Here is a 23,040-nt window from a genome sequence, read left to right as displayed (position 1 = left end):
TCAACACTTAGTTTCTCTTCAACCTTTCATCGTATTAATTCTTCTACTTATTCTTCTAAGCCATTCAAATTTATAAGCTCTGCAGTCATTAACTTTTCTTTGAAGTTCTGTTCTACGGTTTCCACCCGTGATTTGACCCCTGAAATTTGCACCTGCACTAGGGAGAGCAACTTACCTTGTTTCTGGACATTGCTTTTTAGCGTAGTTAATTCTCGTTCGACCACATCAAATGTAACATTACATACATTTTTCAAACAGTCTTATTTTTTGTTAAATTGTGTTTCCAAATTACTACATTTACAGTCTACATTGTATTCTAATTTTTGAACTAACCCTTTTAGATGAGCTTCATTTCTTTGTTCTAAATCCTTAAATAAAATATTTGTCTGTTCACTCAGGGAATTGGACAATTCTTTTTTCCATTCTTGCATCTGATTACTTAGTATATTAACTTGAGCCTCTAGTTTTGTGTTTTGCAAATCTAATTTAGAGTTTAATTCTGCCTTCAGTTCATCCTGTTTTGTATTCTGTGATTCAAACTGCGCTTTGATAAACCTCATTAATTTGCCTAAATCTGGCCCCTGTTTTTCAATTCCCATAGCCCCAAAAGACTCTATGGATTGATGTTCTTTTTCCATTGTGTTTTGTTTTGCTTTTAATCTAGTTATCATTAAAAGTAAACTCGCTTATTTCCACAACCCCCCACACTTCACAATCAAAGGTCAGTAGTAGCTCACCCGGCGTCAGTGGAAGGCAGCGTCGGCACCAGTGTACTGCGGTGTCACTGTTGGTGTATGGCGGCGTTGGCGTTGGTGTACGGTGGGGTCGGCATTGGTGTGCAGCGGCGTCAGCGTTTGTAGATGGGAGCGGCAGCGATTTGAGACTAACTGCAGCGTTGTGCGATTTTCGTGATTCCCTTAATCATTTTCCCTTTATCAACATTTCTGGATAAGTATTGTGGAATCGCTCTTCAGCCTCACTGTTATCTGTTCCTCTGGCAACTCCCAACCGTCCCCCCCCCCCCCCCCCCATCCCCCGTCCCCCTATCTTTGTTAATATTTCTCCTTCTTTCTCAGGTCCTTACTTTATGGTTGCCACATTCTTGCAGTGGCCCAGTCTAATGTTAAGCTCTCTCTATACAGCTTAAGCATTTTCGTGGACTTACTTGTTGAAGAATGCTGGTTCTGCTTTCTTGCAGCACCAATGTCTTCTGCTAGCACCGGACGTTTCTCCAAAGATTTCACTGCTACAAAGGGGAAATGTTCACTCTCTTGCTCTCTCTCTTCTTATTTAAAAAATACGCTCCTCTTGGAATATCATTCAATAACATATTTATTTCCACTTTGTACAAAAAAGCAACTAACCTATATGACAAAATTCCACACATTACCGGGCACCCAGAATCAGTTAATTACACATTTTTGAACAATTTAATGCATAAGCTTTTATCGTGGCTGACTATCCATGTCCAGTCTACGTACTCTCAACAGCAGTTCGACATCTAATAAACAGTCACTGTTTCGAGTCTCTCCATTTGTTTTTTAACACTACAATGCTACATTACTCTTTGCAGCTGGCCATGGAGCTTCCAGGCCGTATTTGCTTATTCTTGGCAGTTTGCACTGAACACTGGCCAGCACTGATGAATTATCTCCCTTCCAGTTTCGCCTGCACAAACAATAAATGGGTGGAGTATTCCATGATCATCCTTACACGCTGCTTTAAAATAACGCGTGTTCGAAACGGCTGGAACACAAGGGTCTCCAGACATTTGTAAAATTCTGGGGGCACTATATTAGGAACCAGGTTTTGATTTCTAATACATTTCCAAGGGCAGATGTGGACTCTGATCACAATCTATTGGTTATGAACTGTAGATTAAAACTGAAGAAACTGCAAAAAGGTGGGAATTTAAGGAGATGGGACCTGGATAAACTGAAAGAACCACAGGTTATAGAGAGTTTCAGAGAGAGCATTAAGGAACGATTGACAAGAACGGGGGAAGGAAATACAGTAGAAGAAGAATGGGTAGCTTTGAGAGATGAAATACTGAAGACAGCACAGGATCATGTAGGTAAAGAGACAAGGGCTAGTATAAATCCTTGGATAACAGAAGAAATATTGAATTTAATTGATGAAAGGAGAAGCAGTAAATGAAGCAGGCAAAAAGGAATACAAATGTCTCAAAAATGAGATTGACAGGAAGTGCAAAATGGCTAAGCAGGAATGGCTAGAGGACAAATGTAAGGATGTAGAGACATATATCACTAGGGGTAAGATAGATACTGCCTTCAGGAAAATTACATAGACCTTTGGAGAAAAGAGAACCACTTGTATGAATATCAAGACCTCAGATGGAAATCCAGTTCTAAGCAAAGAAGGGAAAGCAGAAAGGTGGAAGGAGTATATAGAGGGTCTATACAAGGGTGATGTACTTGAGGACAATGTTATGGAAATGGAAGAGAATGTAGATGAAGATGAAATGGGAGATAGGATACTGCATGAAGAGTTTGACAGAGCACTGAAAGACCTGAGTCAAAACAAGGCCCCAGCAGTAGATAACATTCCATTAGAGCTACTGATAGCCTTGGGACAGCCAGCCCTGACAAAACTCTACCATCTAGTGAACAAGATTTATCAGACAGGTGAAATACCCTCAGACTTCAAGAAGAATATAATAGTTCCAATCACAAAGAAAGCAGGTGTTGACAGATGTGAAAATTACCAAACTATCAGTTTAATATGTCACAGCTGCAAAATACTAATGTGAATTCTTTACAGACGAATGGAAAAACTAGGAGAAGCCAACCTCGGGGAAGATCAGTTTGGATTCCATAGAAATATTGAAAAATGTGAGGCAATACTGACCCTACGACTTATCTTAGAAGCTAGATTAAGGAAAGGCAAACCTACATTTCTAGTATTTGTAGACTTAGAGAAAGCTTTTGACAACATTGATTGAAATACTCTCTTTCAAATTCGGAAGGTGGCAGGGGTGAAATATAGGAAACAATAGGCTATTTACAATTTCTACAGAAACCAGATGGCAGTTATAAGAGTCGAGGGGCATGAAAGGGAAGCAGCGGGTGGGAAGGGAGTGAGACAGGGTTGTAGCCTATCTCTGATGTTATTCAGTCTGTAAAATGAGCAAGCAGTAAAGGAAACAAAAGAAAAATTTGGAGTAGCAATTAAAATCCATGGAGAAAAAATATAAACTTCAACGTTTGCCGATGACATTGTAATTTGTCAGAGACAGCAAAGGACCTGGAAGAGCAGTTGAGGACCTGGAAGAGCAGTTGAACGGAATGGACAGTGTCTTGAAAGGAGGATATAAGATGAACATCAAGAAAAGCAAAATGAGGATAATGGAATGTAGTCGAATTAGAAGTCGAATTAAATCGTGTGATGCTGACGAATTAGATTGGGAAATGAGATACTTAAAGTAGTAGATGAGTTTTACTATTTGGAGAGCAAAATAACTGATGGTAGTTGTTGCAGAGAGGATATAAAATGTAGACTGTCAATGGCAAGAAAAGTGTTTCTGAAGAAGAGAAAAATGATAACATTGAGTATAGATTTAAATGTCAGGAAGTCGATTATGAAAGTATTTGTGTGGAGTGTAGCCATGTATGGAAGTGAAACATGGACGATAAATAGTTTGGACAAGAAGAGAATAGAAGCTTTTGAAATGTGGTACTACAGAAGAATGCTGAAGATTATATGGGTAGATCACATAACTAATGAGGAGGTACTGAATGGAATTAGGGAGAGGAAGGGATTGTTTGGTAGGACATGTTCTGGGGCACAAAGGGATCACCAGTTTAGTATTGGAGGGCAACAAATCGTAGAGGGGGACCAAGTGGTGAATACATTAAGCAGATTCAGAAGGATGTAGGTTGCAGTAGGTTCTGGGAGATGAAGAAGCTTGTACAGGATAGAGTAGCATGGAGAGCTGCATCAAACCAGTCTCTGGACTGAAGACCACCACCACAACAACAACAACACTTCCTGACAAGGGGAACAAGGGGAATGATATGGTTATCCTCAGTGTAACTGATTATCCTAGCTAACTGAGTCTATTGCAGGAAACTGCAGACACAAAATTCTTAAATGAGATGCCACATTGTCAGTGAGCTAGAAGGCAGGGAGCTGTTAACGAACTCTCGCCTCTCTGATGAACTTGTGAAGAATTTGAGGCCAAGTGCTCCTAGGGCACCCAGGTTGTGTATGGTCTGCCTAAAATACACAAATATCATGTACTACTCATTTGTGGGTGCTGTCAGCTATACACTGTGACAAAGTGTTTATCTAAGTTAATAGCACCAATTGTTGGCTACTCCAGTACCACATTAAAAATCTATGAGGTCCTGTTTATGAAAGTACCAATAAAAGAAACATTAAGACTGTTGGCTTCTCACCTTAAATCTTAAAATTATCCCAGCGCAACCTGAGGACCACATATTTTTATGTAGTGGAAGTTACAGGTACTATGCAGTGACCAATGGAACAACCATGGGTTGACCACTGTTTCCCCCTCTGTCCATCCTGCTTCTTCAGATGTGGTATCAATGTGTTTTTAATCTGACTACATGACATTGAGGTGCTGCAGTAGTTCATTGACCATATCCACATATGCATACATACTCCACAAGCCACTTTGTGGTGCATGGCAGTGGGTACTCTGTTACCACTACTAGTCATTTTCTTTTGTGTCCCACTTCAAATAGAACAAGAGAAATTACTGTCTTGGTGCTTCCGTACAAGCCCTGATCTCTCTAATCGTACCTCTGTGTTCCTCATACAAACTGTATGTTGCCAGCAGTGGAGTTGTTCTGCAGTCAGCCTCAAATGACAGTTCTCTAAATTTTTTCAATATTGCGGCTAGGGGGAAAAAAATGCCTTACCTTCAAAGCATCTCCATAATACTTGCATGCTGTTGGAACCTACCAGTAACAAATATGACAAATATAGCAGCCCACCTCTAAATTTCCTTGATGTCTTCCTTTAATGCCACCTGGTGTGATCCCGAACACTCGAACAATACTCAGCAATGACTCACACTTGTGTCCTAATGTGGTCTTAATTGAGGATGAACCACACTTTCCAAAAATTTTCCCAATAAATTGATGTCAACCATTTGCCTTCCCTGCTGAAATGCTCATATGGCATTGATGGCTGGGAGTCCCCACCTGGGGCAATTCGGCTGCCGAGTTGCAAGTCCTTTCAGTTGATGCCACACTGGGTGACTTGCATGTCGATGATGATGATGATGATAACACACACCCAGTCCATGAGCAGAGAGAATCTCTGACCTGTCAGGGAATTTAACTCTGGCCCACTGCACGGCAATCATAAGCGCTGACCATTCAGATAGAGACACGAGCGCATTCCCTACTGCTATACTTACATGCTCATTCCATTTCATATTGCTCTACAATGTTATACCTTTATATTTAATTGATGTGACTGTGTCAAGCAGCACACTACGAATGCTGTATTCAAATGTTATGGGTTTGATTTTCTTACTCATCTCTATTAACTTACATTGTTCTGCATTTTAAGCTAGCTGCCATTTATCACATCAGCTACAAATTTTATCCAAGTCATTTTGCATCCTCCTATAATCACTCAACGACTACACTTTCCCGTACACCACAGCGTCATCAGTACAAATTGCTGCTCACCCTGTTGGCCATATCATTTATGTATATAGGAAGTAACAGCTGTCCTATCACACTTTCCTGGGGCACTCCTGAAAATACCCTTGTCTCTGATGAACACTCACTGTTAAGGACAACATACTGGGTTCTGTTACTTAAGAAGTCTTTGAACCTCTCACATATCTGGTAACCTATTCTGTATTCTCACACCTTTGGAAAAGTCACCAGTGTGGCACCATGTCAGTTACTTTAGGAAAATATAGGAATATGGAATCCATCTGTTCCCTTCATCCATAGAAACCATGCTGATTTATGGGCAGAAGCTCACCCTTCTAAAAGATATTTATTATATTCGAGCAGAGAATATATTCAAGGATTCAGCAGCAAGATGTTCAGGATATTGGTTTGTAAGTTTGTGGGCTTGTTCTTTTACTCTTACCGTATACAGAAGTCACTTGGGACTTTGTGTTGGGCAAGAGATTCATCATAAATGCAAGCTACATAAGGGCCCAATGCTGTAGAGTACTCTTCATAAAACTGAATTCGGATTCCATGTAGACCTGATGACTCTTTCAATTGTTCCTCTATGTCAGGGCTGCTCAGAACTATGTCATCCATAGGGGACTCTGTGCACCTGTCAAATTACGGTATGCTTGTACGATTCTCCTGCATGAAAGATTTCTTAACTTTATCCTGTCATCATTTGCACTTTCTCTTTTGAACCAATTGTGCAACAGCCTGTGTTTTATCATTTTTTGAATTTCGCTGTTAAACCAAATTAGGTCTTTTCCATCCTTAATCCACATTCTTATCCAGAGTATGATTTACAGGCCACTTGCCCATAATTCCTCGGCAATCATCGTAGTGGAACTGAATGAGATCAATTCATCATTGTCTGTCTGCACTTTCTAACAGATATACTCCCCTAGCCTTCTTGATAGGTCTATTAACTGTACTAACCAGTCACCATGATGACATAGTCACTAACCCATGTCTCTACATTGAAGCCGTCGATTAAGTCAGGCCCATGTGTAGCTACAACCTCTAAAATACTTTCATTGCGTGTGGGCTATCGAGCTAATTGCTCGAGGCAGTTTTTAGAGAAGATGTGCATTGAAACATAGGTTTTTTAAGAGGGTTAAATATGAAGGAATGTCGGCCATGTGGCCAAACATAAGATTTATCACAGAAACAGAGGACAGAAAGTTACCTTCTGAGATGTGTCGGTCGAACAGAAAGTAGGTGGATGACTTGGCCTTTCTGTATATTGAAAACCAATGCTTACAGACCTGTATTGCAATGGGTGTAGTTTTCACTATACAGGTCAGAAGAGTGCAATGCTGAACATCCTAACACACAGAGCCAGGACTACATCAGACAAGGTGCACCTTGTCTCCGAGATAAATCATCTGATGACAGTTTTCAGTCTGTAATATTAGGGCAAGGTCGTCAAGAAAACCGAGGTGCGATGATGTATGACAAAGCCGGGAGGACCGACATGTAGCACAGCTTCTGTTCTGCTGTTCGACAACTAGTAAGATGAGGAGAGTCCTAAATAGGCGAGGCATCAGATCGGTGTATCGGCCACCCAGAAAAATTGAGGAAATGTTGCGACCTATTAAAGACGAGCTCAGGATTTGTAAAAATTAAGTGTTTGTTCTGATGCCTACCTGCTATTAATGTACCTTCCTGTGATATTGTTAGGTAAGGTAACAGTTTCTTCTGGAGAAGGCACTCCTAGTTGGCGTTGAAAACTAGTTAAAGAATTTTAAATTCTATTAGCAACCGGTTGGCTGGAAATTTGTAACATTGATAAGCTCAGCCCTAGAGTACCAGGGATGTTTGACAGCAGTTACATGGCGTAGTCTTCCAGACTGTTGCCAATAACTGTGATGAACATCACTGTCACCTGAAGTAAAGGAATTTTGAAAAATCAGTAGTGGGTAAGTACTGTCTGATAAATAAACATAAGAATATGTTCGAACATATGAAAATCCTGCTCAAGCTTGTGATAAAAACTTAAATAAAAACATCAGCTGTGCACTTATCAATGCATTGAAGCTTGCACATGATAAAAAAAGAGTACAGAGGAAGAATTTTTGTAGTTTACCACTCTGTGCATCGCAAGCAATTGTGTACAGAGAGCACAAACATAATCTGTGGACGTAGAGGGCACCACGTCAGTAGGCAATATTTCTGTGATGTCACCGTGGTATAATGCAGCAGACAAATCAGATGCCATGTAAGTGGCAGCCTCTTCAGTTTCACAACATTCAGACACAAACAATACTGTAAGAAGAACATAAATAATGCTAAATGCATAGTAAGGAAAGCACTCCGGGATAGGCCCCGGTTCCCGGGTTTGATTCCAGGTGGGGTCAGGGATTTTCTCTTCCTTGTGATGACTGGGTGTTGTGTGATGTCCTTAGGTTAGTTAGGTTTAAGTAGTTCTAAGTTCTAGGGAACTGATGACCATAGATGTTAAGTCCCATAGTGCTCAGAGCCATTTTTGAACACCAGGATAGGTTTATTTCTAATATCGAACACAATATCCACGGAAGACGACAAATAGCATACAAGTTTTTAAAAACCTTAAACACAACGTAAAGAGAGAAGACACAAATAAATAGTATTGAAGAAGAACAGTGGATAAATCATTACAGCGAATTGTGGTACGATCATACAGCACGAGAAAGTGAAATTGAACAACTAATTGAGAAAGGATTAGATGAAATACAGTCTGACGAATTAACAGCTGCACTAACATCACTTAAGAATAGAAAAGAACAGGAAAAGATGGCATTAATGCCGAATTATTAAAATATGGAGGAATGACGCTATACCGACAACTGCTACATCTCTTCAACGGAGAAGAGTATTCCCGAAGACTGGAAAACAGCTAGAGTGGCATCAATTTTTAAAAAAGGAGATAAAAGCCTATGCAGTAATTATAGAAGAATAAGTTTACTGGACTCAGCATACGAGGTGTATGCTAAGATTTTAAACACGAGACTAAAATCATAGCAGAAGCAGTACTGCATGAGGAACATATGGGTTTTTAGTAAAGGGCGCTCCACAATAGGTGCAGTTTTTATTATACAGCAAATAATAGAAAAATGGAGACAGTATAATAAAGCGACACACATTGCTTTTATTGACTTTAAAAAAGCTTTTGACAGTGTCAATAGACAGATAGACAGAGACTCTGGGAAATAATGACGAATCATGGATGTCCGAAGCATCTAGTAATTGCGATAAAAAGTTTATATCGAGACACAAGTATCTCTCTAGATCTCAATGGTAAAACAACTAATGAGGTACCGACTGACGAAGGAGTACGACAAGGCTGTTGCATCTCTCCAACTTTGTTCGACATCTACATTAATGAAATAATACATATATGGAAATTAGATTTTCAGAAAGGCATCTACTTAGACTGGAACATTCTTTTAAATAATTTTCATATATGCTGATGATGCAGGAAGATGACCTTCATAAATGAATCTACTTGCTAAAACAAATAAGTGCAAAATTTAACATGGAAATTTCATAACAAAAAACTAAGACAATGCCCTTTATGGGGAAAGAACCAATTAGAACCAAAATATTAATAGATCAGAAGATTTTAGAGCAAGTAAACCATTTCAGTTTCCTCGGGTGTGAAATGACATGGGGCTACAGCAGAGCTATCGAAATTAAGCTTAGTAAATTCAGTCAAGTGTGTGGAACAATCGACAGGAACCTAAAAAACAAACTGGGAAAGACACTCAAATTAAATTTTACAAAACTGTTGCAGTTCCCACACTGCTCTGTGGAAGTGAGACTCGGGTGATTACCAAGAAGCAAAGAAATCGGTTTCAGGCACAAGAAATGAAATTCTTTAGAGGTGTTAAAGATTGCACAAGAGAAGACAGGCTAAGAAATCAAGATATTAGAGAAGAACTGCAAATCCGTAGCCTCAATGATAAAATTCGAGATTACAGGAGAAAATGGAACAAAGAAATTATAAGTGCCATGGGAGAAGAGACAGAGGAAGACCATGACAGAGATGGGTACTGTAACAGGCAGTTCCTGCCTAATACCTGAAGAGATGATGAAGATGGTGGAGGCAGTCATCAGAAGCTTATGATTTTATGTAAATTTGACATTGCCAAGGTTACTGAACACTTTTTGTCCAGGTTCTCTGTTGTACTGAAAGTGTTGTGGTTAAGGTAAATTAGTATTCCATCGTTTAAAGGAAACGACTTTAAAAATGAAATTATAGTCAAATAAACACAGAAAAAATTCTGGTAACCTCAGGGTCACAGGCGCTGACATAAAGAAAAAGTAAATGAGGCCTCATTTCTGAACTATGGGTTCCTTCATATGGTGAAGCCAAGGAAATAAAGCTATAGCTTGTTGCTTCCCATCATATGCTGTCTATTATGTTTGCTTGGTGCAGAGTTTTGTGTGCCTTTTTTAAAATATGAAATAGGTTTTAGAAAATTTTATTCTCATCTTCCGACATAAGGTAAAATGTGTGGAATATTTAAGTCAAAGACACTATGAACTTAAAAACTAGAAGGTACTTACACGAATATCCAATGTCTGATACAAATAAAATAATTTTTTTCCTTAATTTACAGGCTCCCACAAACACAATACATAGCAGTATTATGGCACCAGACAGTATGAAGATGTTACCACAGCAAAGTGGTAGTGTAATGACGTCGACAGCTGTTGTTTCTGCCGTGCCACCACCTTCGTCAGTATCTTCTCTCGGTGGTCCGTACAATTTGAGCAGTAATCACACGAATAGTGGTATTGGTGACAGTAGTAGTAATAGTGGTTTAGGACCAACTGGAATGCCAGTAGTACAGGGAGGTGTACTGTACCAGAACCATCCTAATATTGGCGCAGGCGTTGCCAAAATGTCTGTTGGAAGTATGTACGGATCACATACTAATACAAACAAAGTGGCAGTGTCAAACGTGTTTCACAATACTGGCAATAGTGATATGAATCACATTGCTGCGAAGATGCCCACAATTGGTAACATGTATCACCATCAGCAGGACGGTAGCCAGGATGCAGTCGATAGAACTTCTGCACAGACAAATCTTATGAATTCGTATCACGTTCACTCGTATGTGCCAGCTGCATTACCATTAAGCAACATGGGATATTATATACCGCCTATACACCACACAGATCCTAGCATGGATATGCTGCACAACAGGATGACAACCAACCAGTAAACTTTGAGGTAAGTGTGAAGTATTGTTAATACGTATTTTTGAATTTCATTTTAAATCAGAATAAACTTTATGTGTAATACATAGACAAAATACAGGTTGTTACAGATTGATATTTTAAAAATTTGGTAGACTGTAGAGAATGAAATTTGGAACATCTTGATATAAGAAACATATAGTGGGAAATGTGAAATACAGTTTCTACAGCCACCACTACCTCGTTAAAAATCCAGGCACATCCTATTCGAGAGGTTATCGGGTGAGATTCTCGGTGAACACTTAGGCTGGAAATCGTGGAGCTCATTTTATTGGACCACACATCTCACTGGATCATTTGAATTGTGCATAGTATTTGAACTTTTTGGAGAATGCCTTGCCTGACGGTATTCCAGCACAGTTTGATCATCGAGCCAGGGCCTGTCTCGGGCAGAGAGTAACCAGTCCCTTGGTTGGTGCACTCACCTGATCCCATCCCTCTTGACTTTTTTATCTGGGCTTTTGTAAAGGCCTTTGTGTACTCATCACCAGTAGGAAAACTACCTGAGGTCATTGAGTATGTCTTTACAGCATTTGATACCATCAGAGGTGAGCACAGAATCCTGCAAAGAGTCAGACAATACATTGTTCCCTGTAGCACATTACATAATGTAATGAATCCACGGAATCAGTTTCCAGTGTTCGATTGTACTTTACTGTCAGTAAACTTTTTTCAGGCTATAATGTTTGAATGTTTCGTTTAGCTTACTGAATGCGTACAAAGTGATGTAGAAACTTTATTTCACATTTCCAGCTATAGGTTCATAACTGCGAAATGTTCTGAATTTCATTATCTACAATCTCCCAAATTTCTAAAATGTCATTTTGTACCAGTCTGTATATCTGAAATGAAATGTGCACGGGGAAATACACATTTATCAAACAGATTTAATTTCATTTTCATTTAATTCTCGAATGGAAATTAATTGTAACACTATAGTAAAATTAATAAAAATGGAACATTTTTGTATATCACTTCTTGCGAAAAATGTTTCTATTGTTATATGTGTTTTTGAGTGTTAAGGTAAGTATAAATTTATTAGCACTTTGTAGAGCAAAGCATATTAAAGTAATAGACCGGAGCTTACGTAACAATACATGTAAGTCACCAAATATAAGAATACAGTCAGGCATAGATTCTTTACTAGTGTGCTTAATAAAGTTTTTATTTCAATTTTATTCACGCTATGTCACCCAATGACACAGTCGTCTTTAGATGCTACTGTGTGTACTGGCTGCCTGGATTCCAACCAGACTGTGTCGATCTTGCACCACTATTTATAGCTGAAATCGACTTCTGATGCCCACTGACCGAACAGTTCCCTACAGTGGAGGCATAGTGTGTGGCCAGGCAGTGAGGGGTCAAAAGTGAGATAGAAGGCAGCATTCCTAGGGGAGTAAACTCTACAAAAATCCATGCCCTTCATCACGGGGGTTGGGGGGGGGGGGGGGGGGGGGGGCAAACACCGCACTCTAGAAATGTCATATTATGGAGCGACCACAACGGTCTCAGATAATAGATAGGAACATAACAGAACATGACTTCAGCAAAGTCTTACAGAATGGAGTTTAATTTACCAAGTGACTTTAACATGTCACATACAAGATGTATGGAATATTTTCTTATTTTATTACAGCAGAGCATAATGTTACTTCTCATTTGTGAGGGAGTTATTTGTGAATTATCTGTCATTAGATTATGCATTAAATAATGCTTTTTCTCCAGTTCTTGATCCTACCTGCTTTCTTATCATCAGAATCCTTTCAACAGAACTTTCCCTAGCTGGCTGGCTGGTACTCACCTATAAATGAAGATGACCTTGCTAAGTCACTTCAATATTATTATGCACTTGAAAATGTGCTCGGCAGGTTTATATATTTTTTTCTCCTCGATAATATCAAACCTCTGTGCGTATAACATTTATAACTGTAAAGTAATCCTGCTGTAGCACACAGTCATTAATTTTTGCCAACTTGTTTGGAAACTATTTTTTATATATCCTCATCATCTTAGTAATAAAGTTAATTTACTGTTTTTTCACTCAGTCATTTAACTGTCTGTTCCAACCATTGTGGAAGACCAAGTATTTTTGTATGAAATTAAAGCTAGGGCATACGTAACATACACAGTATTGTCAAACAGAAACTAGTCAGTTATCTTACTGGCTGATGAATGTCACTGATGCTACCTGTGCAGTAGCAGTACACACAACCCCCCCCCCCCCCCCCCTGCCGGCCTCCCATTTTCCCTCTGCCATAACTCTTCCTTTCTTCTTCTAATCAACTCATAATTCCATTCTGCAGTTTTGTATTCTTCAAGATCAATGAAGTGAGTGCTATTGCATTTCCACCAAAGACTGTACCATTCTGTTATCTAAGAAACAATTAAAAACTTCTAAGTATAATCTTTAAGTGAGCCTCTGAATATATGGATTTGATTTCATGCTCAGTTTCATTTTGTAGGTGGCGAAGGAACTGCAGTTACAGATGAGACTGGGATGGATTCCTTCAGCACTGTGAAATGGCTGCTGTTACTAGAGATTTGTGTATATCATGAACCTTTAATGTTTTGTTCAAGCGAACAATAAGGTGGTCTGTCATATTTAGTGTGTCTTTTAACATTAAGACACGTTTATTATATTTCCTAAGTGAAATCTCTTAAAAAGCTTTACTATGGTAATAGGAAAGTAATACTTGTGTATATTACACAGTTTATGGTTGTTGTTGCATAGTGCCATACATTTTTATAGATTTACAATACCTGCCAGTCAGACGGTTTTTACTATTAACATATATAATGCTTTTTCTCACATAATTTTTAATATGAGCTGTTGGTGCATCATTGTGTGTCTTCACTACAATGTGTGAAATATTAATACAGTGAAGTTGTAAATATTTTATTTGAGCAGAAATAATTTTATATTTATGAATTTTTTTCTCTTCATCTATTTTTCTCACTAAAGTATTTTTAATGTGGCTGCCACATGACACGTTTTTAAAACCGATACTTTTATTTTAATTCAGATAACTCTGCTGCGAAACTTTGTCTAACAATAGTACAAAAAAAAGATTTGTTGCAGTTGCAACTGAACTACAATGTAAGTCTTTTCACTCACTTTACATTTTTTTGTGTCAGAGAAAATAAGATAGTGCTAAGTATTAGATGTTGCATCAGATATTATGTTCCTATTGTACAAAGAGATTTTTTTAAGGATAATATTTTATAAAGAGGGAAGTACATGTGGTAGGATAAGGACAAATACATGTACACCTTGCATGATGTAAAAGGTAGCTTGTGCTATACTGATTGTACAGAACATTTATCATAATTTAGAAGAGGCAGTTCACTTCTGTTCCCAACATAAATGCATCAGATTTTATTTTATTTTAGAATTAATTCCAAGAAAGAGATAACTGATATTAGTGTCACAGGAAGTCTACAAGGCATCTGAAATAATTTTAAAAGAGATAGGCTGAGATAATGAACAACAATAAAGCATAATCATAACTCCTGCTCAGAAGAGTAGAGAATAATCTATCTGCACTTTTGCAGTGATAATGTTCTGTTGCCTTGAAACAGCAAGCACTTATTAATATTCACCACATTCTCAGATTTCGAAACAATCATCATGTTAATGCTGGAATTTTACATATTTTGTTCAGTATGTTATATCAGTTGTTCATCACTGTACCCTTTGTATGGTCAGCGATCTTATTGCAAATTTGATTTCAGGGGTGTCTTTAAAGGAGGTGCTGCCATAATTTAAGCAATGCATAATGTGAAATACATGAAAGACTGTTTTTGTCGTTTAAGTAAGACATTTTTTCTGAAAAATTATATTGTAAATAACACAGTGCGAATTATTAATTGTTTTCTAACTTACCATTATTTGATTTAAAGTATTATTAAAAACAGATTTTTTATGCCTTAAGTGCTTGATTTTTAAATCACGACAGAATTTTTACTTGATTATAGGCATCTTCGATAGATTACGGTAAAGTGATTGTAGGCACTGTTTCTTTGGTGCATTTTTTATGTATGTCAGAAACAGTTAACAACAAAAATGTGAGAGACATTTGGGAAGAAGTGACTGTGGGAATTCATTATTGTAATTAGGAGTCATCTAAAGTCTGATGATTTTTCTTGCTGCAAGAAATGCTAGATTTTCAACATTTAGAGGCATTAACCATCAAGAAACCAAGGCACTCAAGAATAACCAGTCTAGCCACAGGTGCAGGCACAACACAACATAGTAAATTTATCTCCACTCTATGAATTAATAAGGGGTATTGTCACATTCTTAAGCAATTTCAATGTTCTAGTTTCTACAACATTATAACAAAATATTTTCTAGTTTCTTTTTTTTTTAATTTATGGACTTTTTAATTTAAGGACTAGTAAGTCCTGCAAATAATGAATTCCACCACCTGGTTGGGCTTTAATTAAAATAGTCAGTATAGAATTTTTACAAAATCCAATTAAGGTACTTTTGAACCTAGTGATTCATAACCTATGCAAGTTTTAATGGCCTAATGATAGTTCTCATTATAACTGATGTAAATTTGAAAACACTGGTTTCTATATTTTTGTGATTATCTTGTGCTCTTCCCCCTTATTGTTATGCTGTAACACTGAACACCATTAGAGTCATGGTGAAAAAGTTTCAGACTTCCAGCACAGTACAGTATTGAAATGTCACAATGTTTTGCACCTCACCTTCTGACTTTTAATTAATGGCTACTTTACTTGGATACCAACCAGTTGTTTACTGAACCCTCTCAATTAAAAAGGTTGAAACTGCAGTAACAAAATTTTAGGGTGCTTTTCTTTTTAGGGCCACACATAATTTCAGAGAGTAGTTGTTGTTTCGTATGTGTACAGTGATTTTCTCCCCCCCCCCCCCCCCCTCCCTTCCCCCCCCCCCCCCCCCCTCTCTCTCTCTCTCTCTCTCGCTTCCTCAATTTGGAAACTCTTGGGTAACACATAGTGGCTATAACAGTTTTTTATTTTTAAAATGTAGAGGTACATTTGTATCACAACCATTTTACCATTTATCTATCTGTCCCTTCCCACTGCCTCTTAATGGCCACATTGCAGATGTTGGACGGTCAGATTCTTCCATTGTAATTTGTTTTTAGTCATTTACAGTTTTGTACCATCTTTCTCTGCTTGCTCATAGCTGTGGTCGATGTAACTTTCCGTTCAATACCATTTTCTGTGTTCTTTCAAGGGAAAACACATCCAATCTGAAGGCGGAAAACCGCTGTCATATAGGCCAAAAGTGTTAAAAAATATCTGTGTCTTCTCACTTACTTGTGACAAATTTTACTTTTTGTCTATATGGCAGCAGGTAGATGTTAGACTTTCATAAAATCTTTCGTGACACATTTATTGCAGTTTGTGTTATTGGTGCACTAAGTGTGTTAGTTTTCCATCTAAATGTGACTTTTTTTACCATTAGTTGCTTTTCCTGATGGAGACAATGTTGTTTATTGTTGAAATCTTGCATTTTTCTGGAGAAGTGGACATGACAAAACATATCAAAAATATTTAACTCCAAATTCTTGGAAAAAGTAAATAAAAAAGATGGTTGTGAAGTAATTGTTACCATGTTGTAGCACATGCAATTTACAGGCATGATTCAGTGTTGTTGATTCTCTTACACATTCTGTTCTGGATGTTTGCTTGGTACACTATTTGTGTTCACAGTGACACTTCCTCTTCCACTCTCATACTCAGGAGACTTTTTTGTGCAAAGGAAGCACAAACAATCTCATTTGTTTTATTAGTTTCATGTCAGTTACAGCCGTTTGTGTTAACATTTTATATGATTTACTACATACACCTCTTGCCCCCATCCCCCTTCATTCAGATTATTAAGGCACAGATAATTTGCTGCTATGTCAATACAGAAAAATTTTGCCATACTTTCTGCTGTATACACTTTTCTAATGTTTCAAATAATAGAATGAATGAGCCACTGGTTTGCACTGTTTTAAATTTCTTTTGTAGTGAATGACTGTATTCAGTGTTACTGATGGTTACAACCCTCTTTAGAATATTATGAAGACTTCAGTATTTACCAGCAATAAAGGAACTATGGGACCAATGACATCTGCTTCTTCAAGAAATTTTTAACAGAAACTCAGTTTTTGTCACTTTTTTACATTTCCTAAGAGAGACATCTCTTCTTTCTTCTTCACAGATTCTTTTTCTTGTTGTCTTTATAGTGTTGAATCTGGTTACATGTTTTACCTTCTGTGTTGTCTGATAACAATACATGTTTGATCAAGAGATTTATTCATGTAGTGTTTAGTTTCCTATGATTGGTTGTGATTGTATATAGTTTCCTTTCTCTTCATTGATACTTTTATATTTTAGTTACTATAGTGTGAGATTTTCTTTTCTACTTAATGGATTTCACATATATTTGTGGTTATTGATACCTTCATTATAACAAACTTTAATTGTAGCAAAATTGTGTGTTCACTGTTTGCTTCAAGGGCTAATCTAATGTCAAGTAATAATCAATGACAAGCTGTGTGAATGTAGGAGAGAAGCTTTAGGATTGCGAAGATTAGCTTATAATTATCCTTTGCATGCTATCCATAGTAACTGCAGTAATGTATTGACTTAAATAGTTAGGATGTCCTGAGATTCTTTTGTAATAACAAACTGTAGTTACTCAAATGAGCAGTGGAAATTTCACAGACAGTTTACTATTTGCACAGGCAAAAAAATTCATTCTCGCAATCAGGTAACAAATATTTTGCGTGTTCTCATTGTTGGACTATATCACTTTCATTTGCACATCTCTACTGCTGCCACTAGCACCAAAGTGAAGGAGGTTGCACATTAAATTTTAGGTGTGGTATTGTTGCAATTTTGCTTGTTGGAAACTTCATCCCTTTTAATAGGTCGTATTTCTGACAATTTCCAGATGATTTGAGTCCTAGATCTTTCCTGTATTCTGTCAGTGCAGGGTTCAGAGATGGCAAGAAACACATGGATCCCTCTCAACATGAATATTTGTTTCCTGCCTCACTTTTCTAACTTTCCCTGGCCTGTATCACTCTTTCCTTCCTGATAAAGGAACTACCAGTTTCAAAAGCTAGGATACTTGTTTTTATGTGTTATGATAACTTCTTATAGTATGACAGCTAGAGCTTTATTTAGTTTAATTATTTCATGACAACATTATCTTCAGAATAGAAAGTGAAGATGATGGTAAGAATTTTTGTGGATTGTACCGCTTGCTGCATAATTAGGCAGGCTGGTTGGCTATGCAAGTTAGTGTTCAGTTCTTTAAAAATATGCTTTGAGTGATGTTTGCTTTCGAATGTCAGTCAAAGGTGGAAGAGAAGAGAGAATTTTATGATTTAATTATTTGAAAAACTACAATTTTTTGTCATCTTTAACATTGCACATGTGTATTACATTCAGTTTTGGTTAATTGTTAAAAGTATTGATGTGGGGTGCAGAGTGGAATGTAGCTAATACTGACTTACTTACTTATGGGGTCGTTTGCAAGTATGGTTTTGTGGATTATGTGAGAGAGTCATTTCCATTGACATCCGTCCATGTTTGTTTTCCCTTGAAGACTGCCAGTGATTCAGTGCCCTGCAGTTGTACTGTGGGTGCTGTGCAGGGTTTGCCCAGTATCAAGGCTGCCACTTTACTGCCTCCTAGCCAACAGGATCTGTCTTCCTGGTTTTCTCCTCTGTGGCCATTGGCCTCTTTATGTCTGTAGTGGCTTAGGAATGGACAGATTGGAGAAGAGCTGACTGTTGAGAGAATAACCAACATAAGAGAGAAATATGGAAAGAGATCGTGAGCAAAAGACTGACAAAATAGGTGTCAAGATGCAGTCCAAGCAGAAGAAGAAACCTGGGTAGGCCCAATTTGAGAAATCCTCAAGTATAAACTTTGAACATAGAACAGGCAGTTAGCCTAATTCCTGGTGAGGCGGTGGTGATAATGATGTGTGAGAGTTTTTTTATGCTATTGTTCATTTTAATTTGTATTCGACTGTTAAGACTATATTGTTAATCCTAGGAAAAATGGCATAGCACACGATTTCATCTGAGGGATAGAACACAGATGTGAAAAGTTTGACTGATATGGATGGGCTTTCATTATGTGTGTTTTGTAGAATAGTATTCATCTCCTCCCAGGATTTTTGCTTCCTTTGACTGTGTCTGCATAAATCATGGTTTTAGGATTGTAACATAATGAAATTATTTTGTTTTGTAATTAAAATGTGATGTACAGAAAGAAAGAAAACACTTCTACACATATCTGAATGAAAATTAATGCTCATGGCAGCTTTAGTTTCACATATCAGAGTTCTTAAGTTTTGAGGTACCAGCAAAGATCATGAATTATATTTTAATTCATGGATCTTTGCATAGGGCATTCATGAAATTAGCTCTCGCGATGAACTGATTATAAGTATTTTATGTAAGAAAAATAACGGAAATTACATTTTTCTGCTTCTAAGATCTACAATGCTTACCATGCAGTTTATTAAGAGACAAATATTGCTTTAACAACAATGTAATTGTTATATTTTATTACCAGGTTAATACAAAAATTAATTATGAGCATACAGTTTTTTAAACGTACTCCAATTGTAAACACATTCCCAAATAACCTCACAGTTCTGAGAACACTGTTAGATAGCAGATGTTTTTGTAATCTTGTGACTTTTTGTATTTTATCACTGTATGCATGAAAAGTTTTAGTGATAATGCTTCCATTAGAATTACATAGTTATAGATATTACTAACACAGATATCATAAAAACAATAAGAAAATAGGAATAAAATTCAGTTAAAAATGTAGGATTTCTTATGTATAATGTGCAACATGATCTGCATGTACAATAAACTGCATATTGTTCTTTTCATAAATGAATAAGTGAGAATATAAGTAAACCTGTTTCTTTTGTCTCAAAAATAATTTGGCTTTGACTGTGAAATACTTAAAAGATGAGATACCTTGTTAAAATCCATTGGTACTATGTGTTACACATAGGTGTACCCCTTCTGTATTTTGGTATTTTTTGTTTGTTATGTGATTTATAATGTATCTTATAATATGAGCACAACCAATTACTAAAAGCAAATATTATGTAGAATTGTTATGAGAACTGGTTAGTTCAGTTCCTGATCAAGTGTTGTTTCCATGTAATAGACGGAAAGTTCTAGTGGAGCTAGCTTGGAAAAGGATTCATACCAAAAGCTAGTGAGATTTTGTGTGTGTCTGTCAGTGACATAACTGTTCTGCTTCTTTTTTTGTGTGTGTGTGTGTTTCCGAGTGTATGGTAACAGAAGTCAGTTTAATACAAATGATACTACTCTATATACTTTTCCACTGCCCTTTCTGTCTGTAAAACAAATTCATTTGGTTAAGCAAATGATTGAAATTAGGAGGCTACTTCTATCTGTTAAATTTGATTATACAATTCTTCGTAAACAGCTTTAATATCTTGATGAATTACATTTAGTAAAGTAGTTTCGTCTCCATCTAACATCGTCTATGATGTGGGCACCAGGTAATTGTGTAGTGAGAGAAACTTCTGAAAATGAATTTTGAACAGTCATACTACCAACATTTAGTGAGAGCAGTTCCTTCACTTTCTAATCACTTTCCATGGCAGAATGATAAAATTTATTTTCAGCTTAGTTGCCATATTTTGTTAGCTCCCATTCAGATACATGACTATCTTTAATCCTGTCACTCACTTTGTGATGCTGCTAGAAGTTCCTTCAGAACACCTGCTTCACATCTTCAAGTGACTGTTGGGGGAAGTGCACATCAGTACACATTTATGTTTTCTGTAACTTCCCTAATAATTTTGAGTCAAATGCTGGGATGCTTCCTTTGAACTGGATGCAGTCAATTTTCTTCATTGTTCTCACCCTGTGGCATATTAAAACCTAATCTTAATCTTCTTCCTTCTAGCATCCACATACATCAGCTAAGCCATTTACTCAGTTCCAGAAATACTTAGGTTGTTTCTTTCTTGAAAAATGAGCAATGATCAGAGAAACACACAACACCAGCACCAGAATGAGCAATGGTCAGAGAAACACACAACACAACTTTCTGACTTCTCATAACAATTTTTTTATCTTAATGTCATTTTTGTTTCTCATGTGATGCAAAATTGAGCTGATGTGACAGAAAATGGAGAAACACAGATTAACTGAATTGAGGAGTGGAAAACAATAAAACTTCAAAATCCTTTTTTTGAGATAAACTTGAAACCATGTTTTGGGTGAAAAGTGTACATTCTATAGCAATCATGTGAACAGATAAGTTGTAATGAATGACTTCCTCTAGAAGACTTTGCCAAGCAAGTTTCATTAAGTGTATGCTGAGAAGCTGTACAGCCAAAAACAAAACTTGGAATTGTGCCGTTTATCCAGTCAATATTCATCAAACATAAAAAAAGTTTTGTAAATATAACTGCCTTTTCCTGCTGCTAGTTACTTTATCTGTCCCATACATGTAACTAGCAGCAGCAGGAAACGGCAGTTTTATTTACAAAACAAGTATTTACATGCTTGCTGTGGAGGATGGCCACACAAACAAACTTGTTATTAAAAAGTTTGCTCTTTTTAATAAGAATGCCATTATTACAGATTTTTTAGCCAGCCAGTGTGACCGAGTGGTTCTAGGCGCTTCAGTCTGGAACTGCGCGACTGCTATGGTCACAGGTTCGAATCCTGCCTTGGTCATGGATGTGTGATGTCCTTACATTGGTTAGGTTTAAGTAGTTATAAGTTCTAGGGGACTGATGACATCAGATGTTAAGTCCCATAGTGCTCAGAGCCATTTGAACAGATTTTTTACATAGTATGTTGGCCTAGAACTGTAATGATTACATGATCTCTGCTGATTTTAATTGATCATTGGTCGTCTTTGCATTGGTTGGTAATGGTTTCTTGTAGGCTGGTTGGTTTTTAAAAGTTGGAGTGACATGAGGCTTGAGTAGTTTAAAAGTGTTTGTATGTAGTCCTCAACAAAATAACTAGCAGAAATATAAACTGGTGCAGAACTGCCATAGAGTAACTGGTTATTGGTTGAAACTGAGAAGGTTTCATTATTTCTTTGTACAATTGAGTTGCAGGTTTTTTTGTAATAGCTTGGCAACCTGCTTTTGAAGTCCGTTACTTCTGTATACTTGATTACTGATACTGTAAATGTCTTTGATTTGTGACTGCTCGCAATCACAAGCTGATAACCTTCTGGTAGATAAATTTGATCATGTCATTTTATGATTCGTTTGACATTTCCAAAGGCTCTGTTGCATGGTGAGGAGAAGTGTCCATGTACAGGGAAATACTGAAAAATTGTACGAAAACACTTTTTAAGAGAAATCTCAAAATTGTATGATAACTTTTTGCCCCAGACATCTGTCCTTTAAAAAAATAATAACAATAAAAAATCCAATAACCATAAAAATCCCTCTATCTCAGGAGGCATTCTTTTATGTAGTTGTAAATAAAGCTACAAATTTCATTTGGACCTTTCAAAGCTTGGCGTTTGTAGTGTTTTGGGATATTTGTGAAAATCCCAACATACCATTGGACAGCCATCAACAAGAGATGCTTGTGACTAAATTGAATAAAGATAAATTTAGTGGGAAAGGGAAACTGTGTTTCTCCTTTTCTCGTATGCAGTGAATGTGGAGCAGTGGTGGAGCTGGCAAGTAGGGACCAGTAAAAATGGTATTACAACCACTGGTTGTCTGGGAACCATTTGTGCCATGGTGCAGCAAGTGCCTGAATCCAAGAGCCGTGGAGTAAATGATGTACCAACAAGGGCATAATGAACAACTGAAGAGCGCTAGTTGATTTTCTGTTTTTTCTCTCAGGTCCTACATTACACATGTATGGACGTTTGAATGTACTCGAGAGAGTGGTATTACCATAGCCATTGTTAGTTGTGTTGTGGAAAGTAATTGTGAAAATGTTGAACAAAATTTTCCCCCGTTTGTGAAAAGTGTGGCTATTTATTTTGTAGCGCAATATAGAGAATTTGCTGAAGCATTCCAGGGATCTTCACCGCAGTTGGATTGACAGGGATGTGGCATGGAAGG

General features: G+C 37.2%; 1 protein-coding gene across 2 annotated transcripts in view; it reads left to right on the top strand.

Annotated features, from left to right (window-relative positions):
- The window catches only part of LOC126336280 (zinc finger protein 879-like), a 357,886-nt gene extending 343,024 nt beyond the window's left edge, over window positions 1-14,862 (top strand). For both annotated transcript variants that reach the window (XM_049999798.1, XM_049999799.1), the window contains 2 exons: window positions 10,286-10,905; window positions 13,394-14,862. In XM_049999798.1, coding sequence (XP_049855755.1) covers window positions 10,286-10,897 — 612 coding nt within the window. In that variant the 3' untranslated portion in view covers window positions 10,898-10,905; window positions 13,394-14,862. The remainder of the gene's footprint in view (window positions 1-10,285; window positions 10,906-13,393) is intronic.
- The last annotated feature ends 8,178 nt before the right edge of the window (window positions 14,863-23,040 follow it).

Source organism: Schistocerca gregaria, chromosome 2 (assembly GCF_023897955.1).
Source record: "Schistocerca gregaria isolate iqSchGreg1 chromosome 2, iqSchGreg1.2, whole genome shotgun sequence".
NCBI classification, from domain to species: domain Eukaryota; kingdom Metazoa; phylum Arthropoda; class Insecta; order Orthoptera; family Acrididae; genus Schistocerca; species Schistocerca gregaria.
The sequence above is the reverse complement of the archived record's forward strand: the minus strand, read 5'-3'. Positions and strand labels throughout refer to the sequence as shown.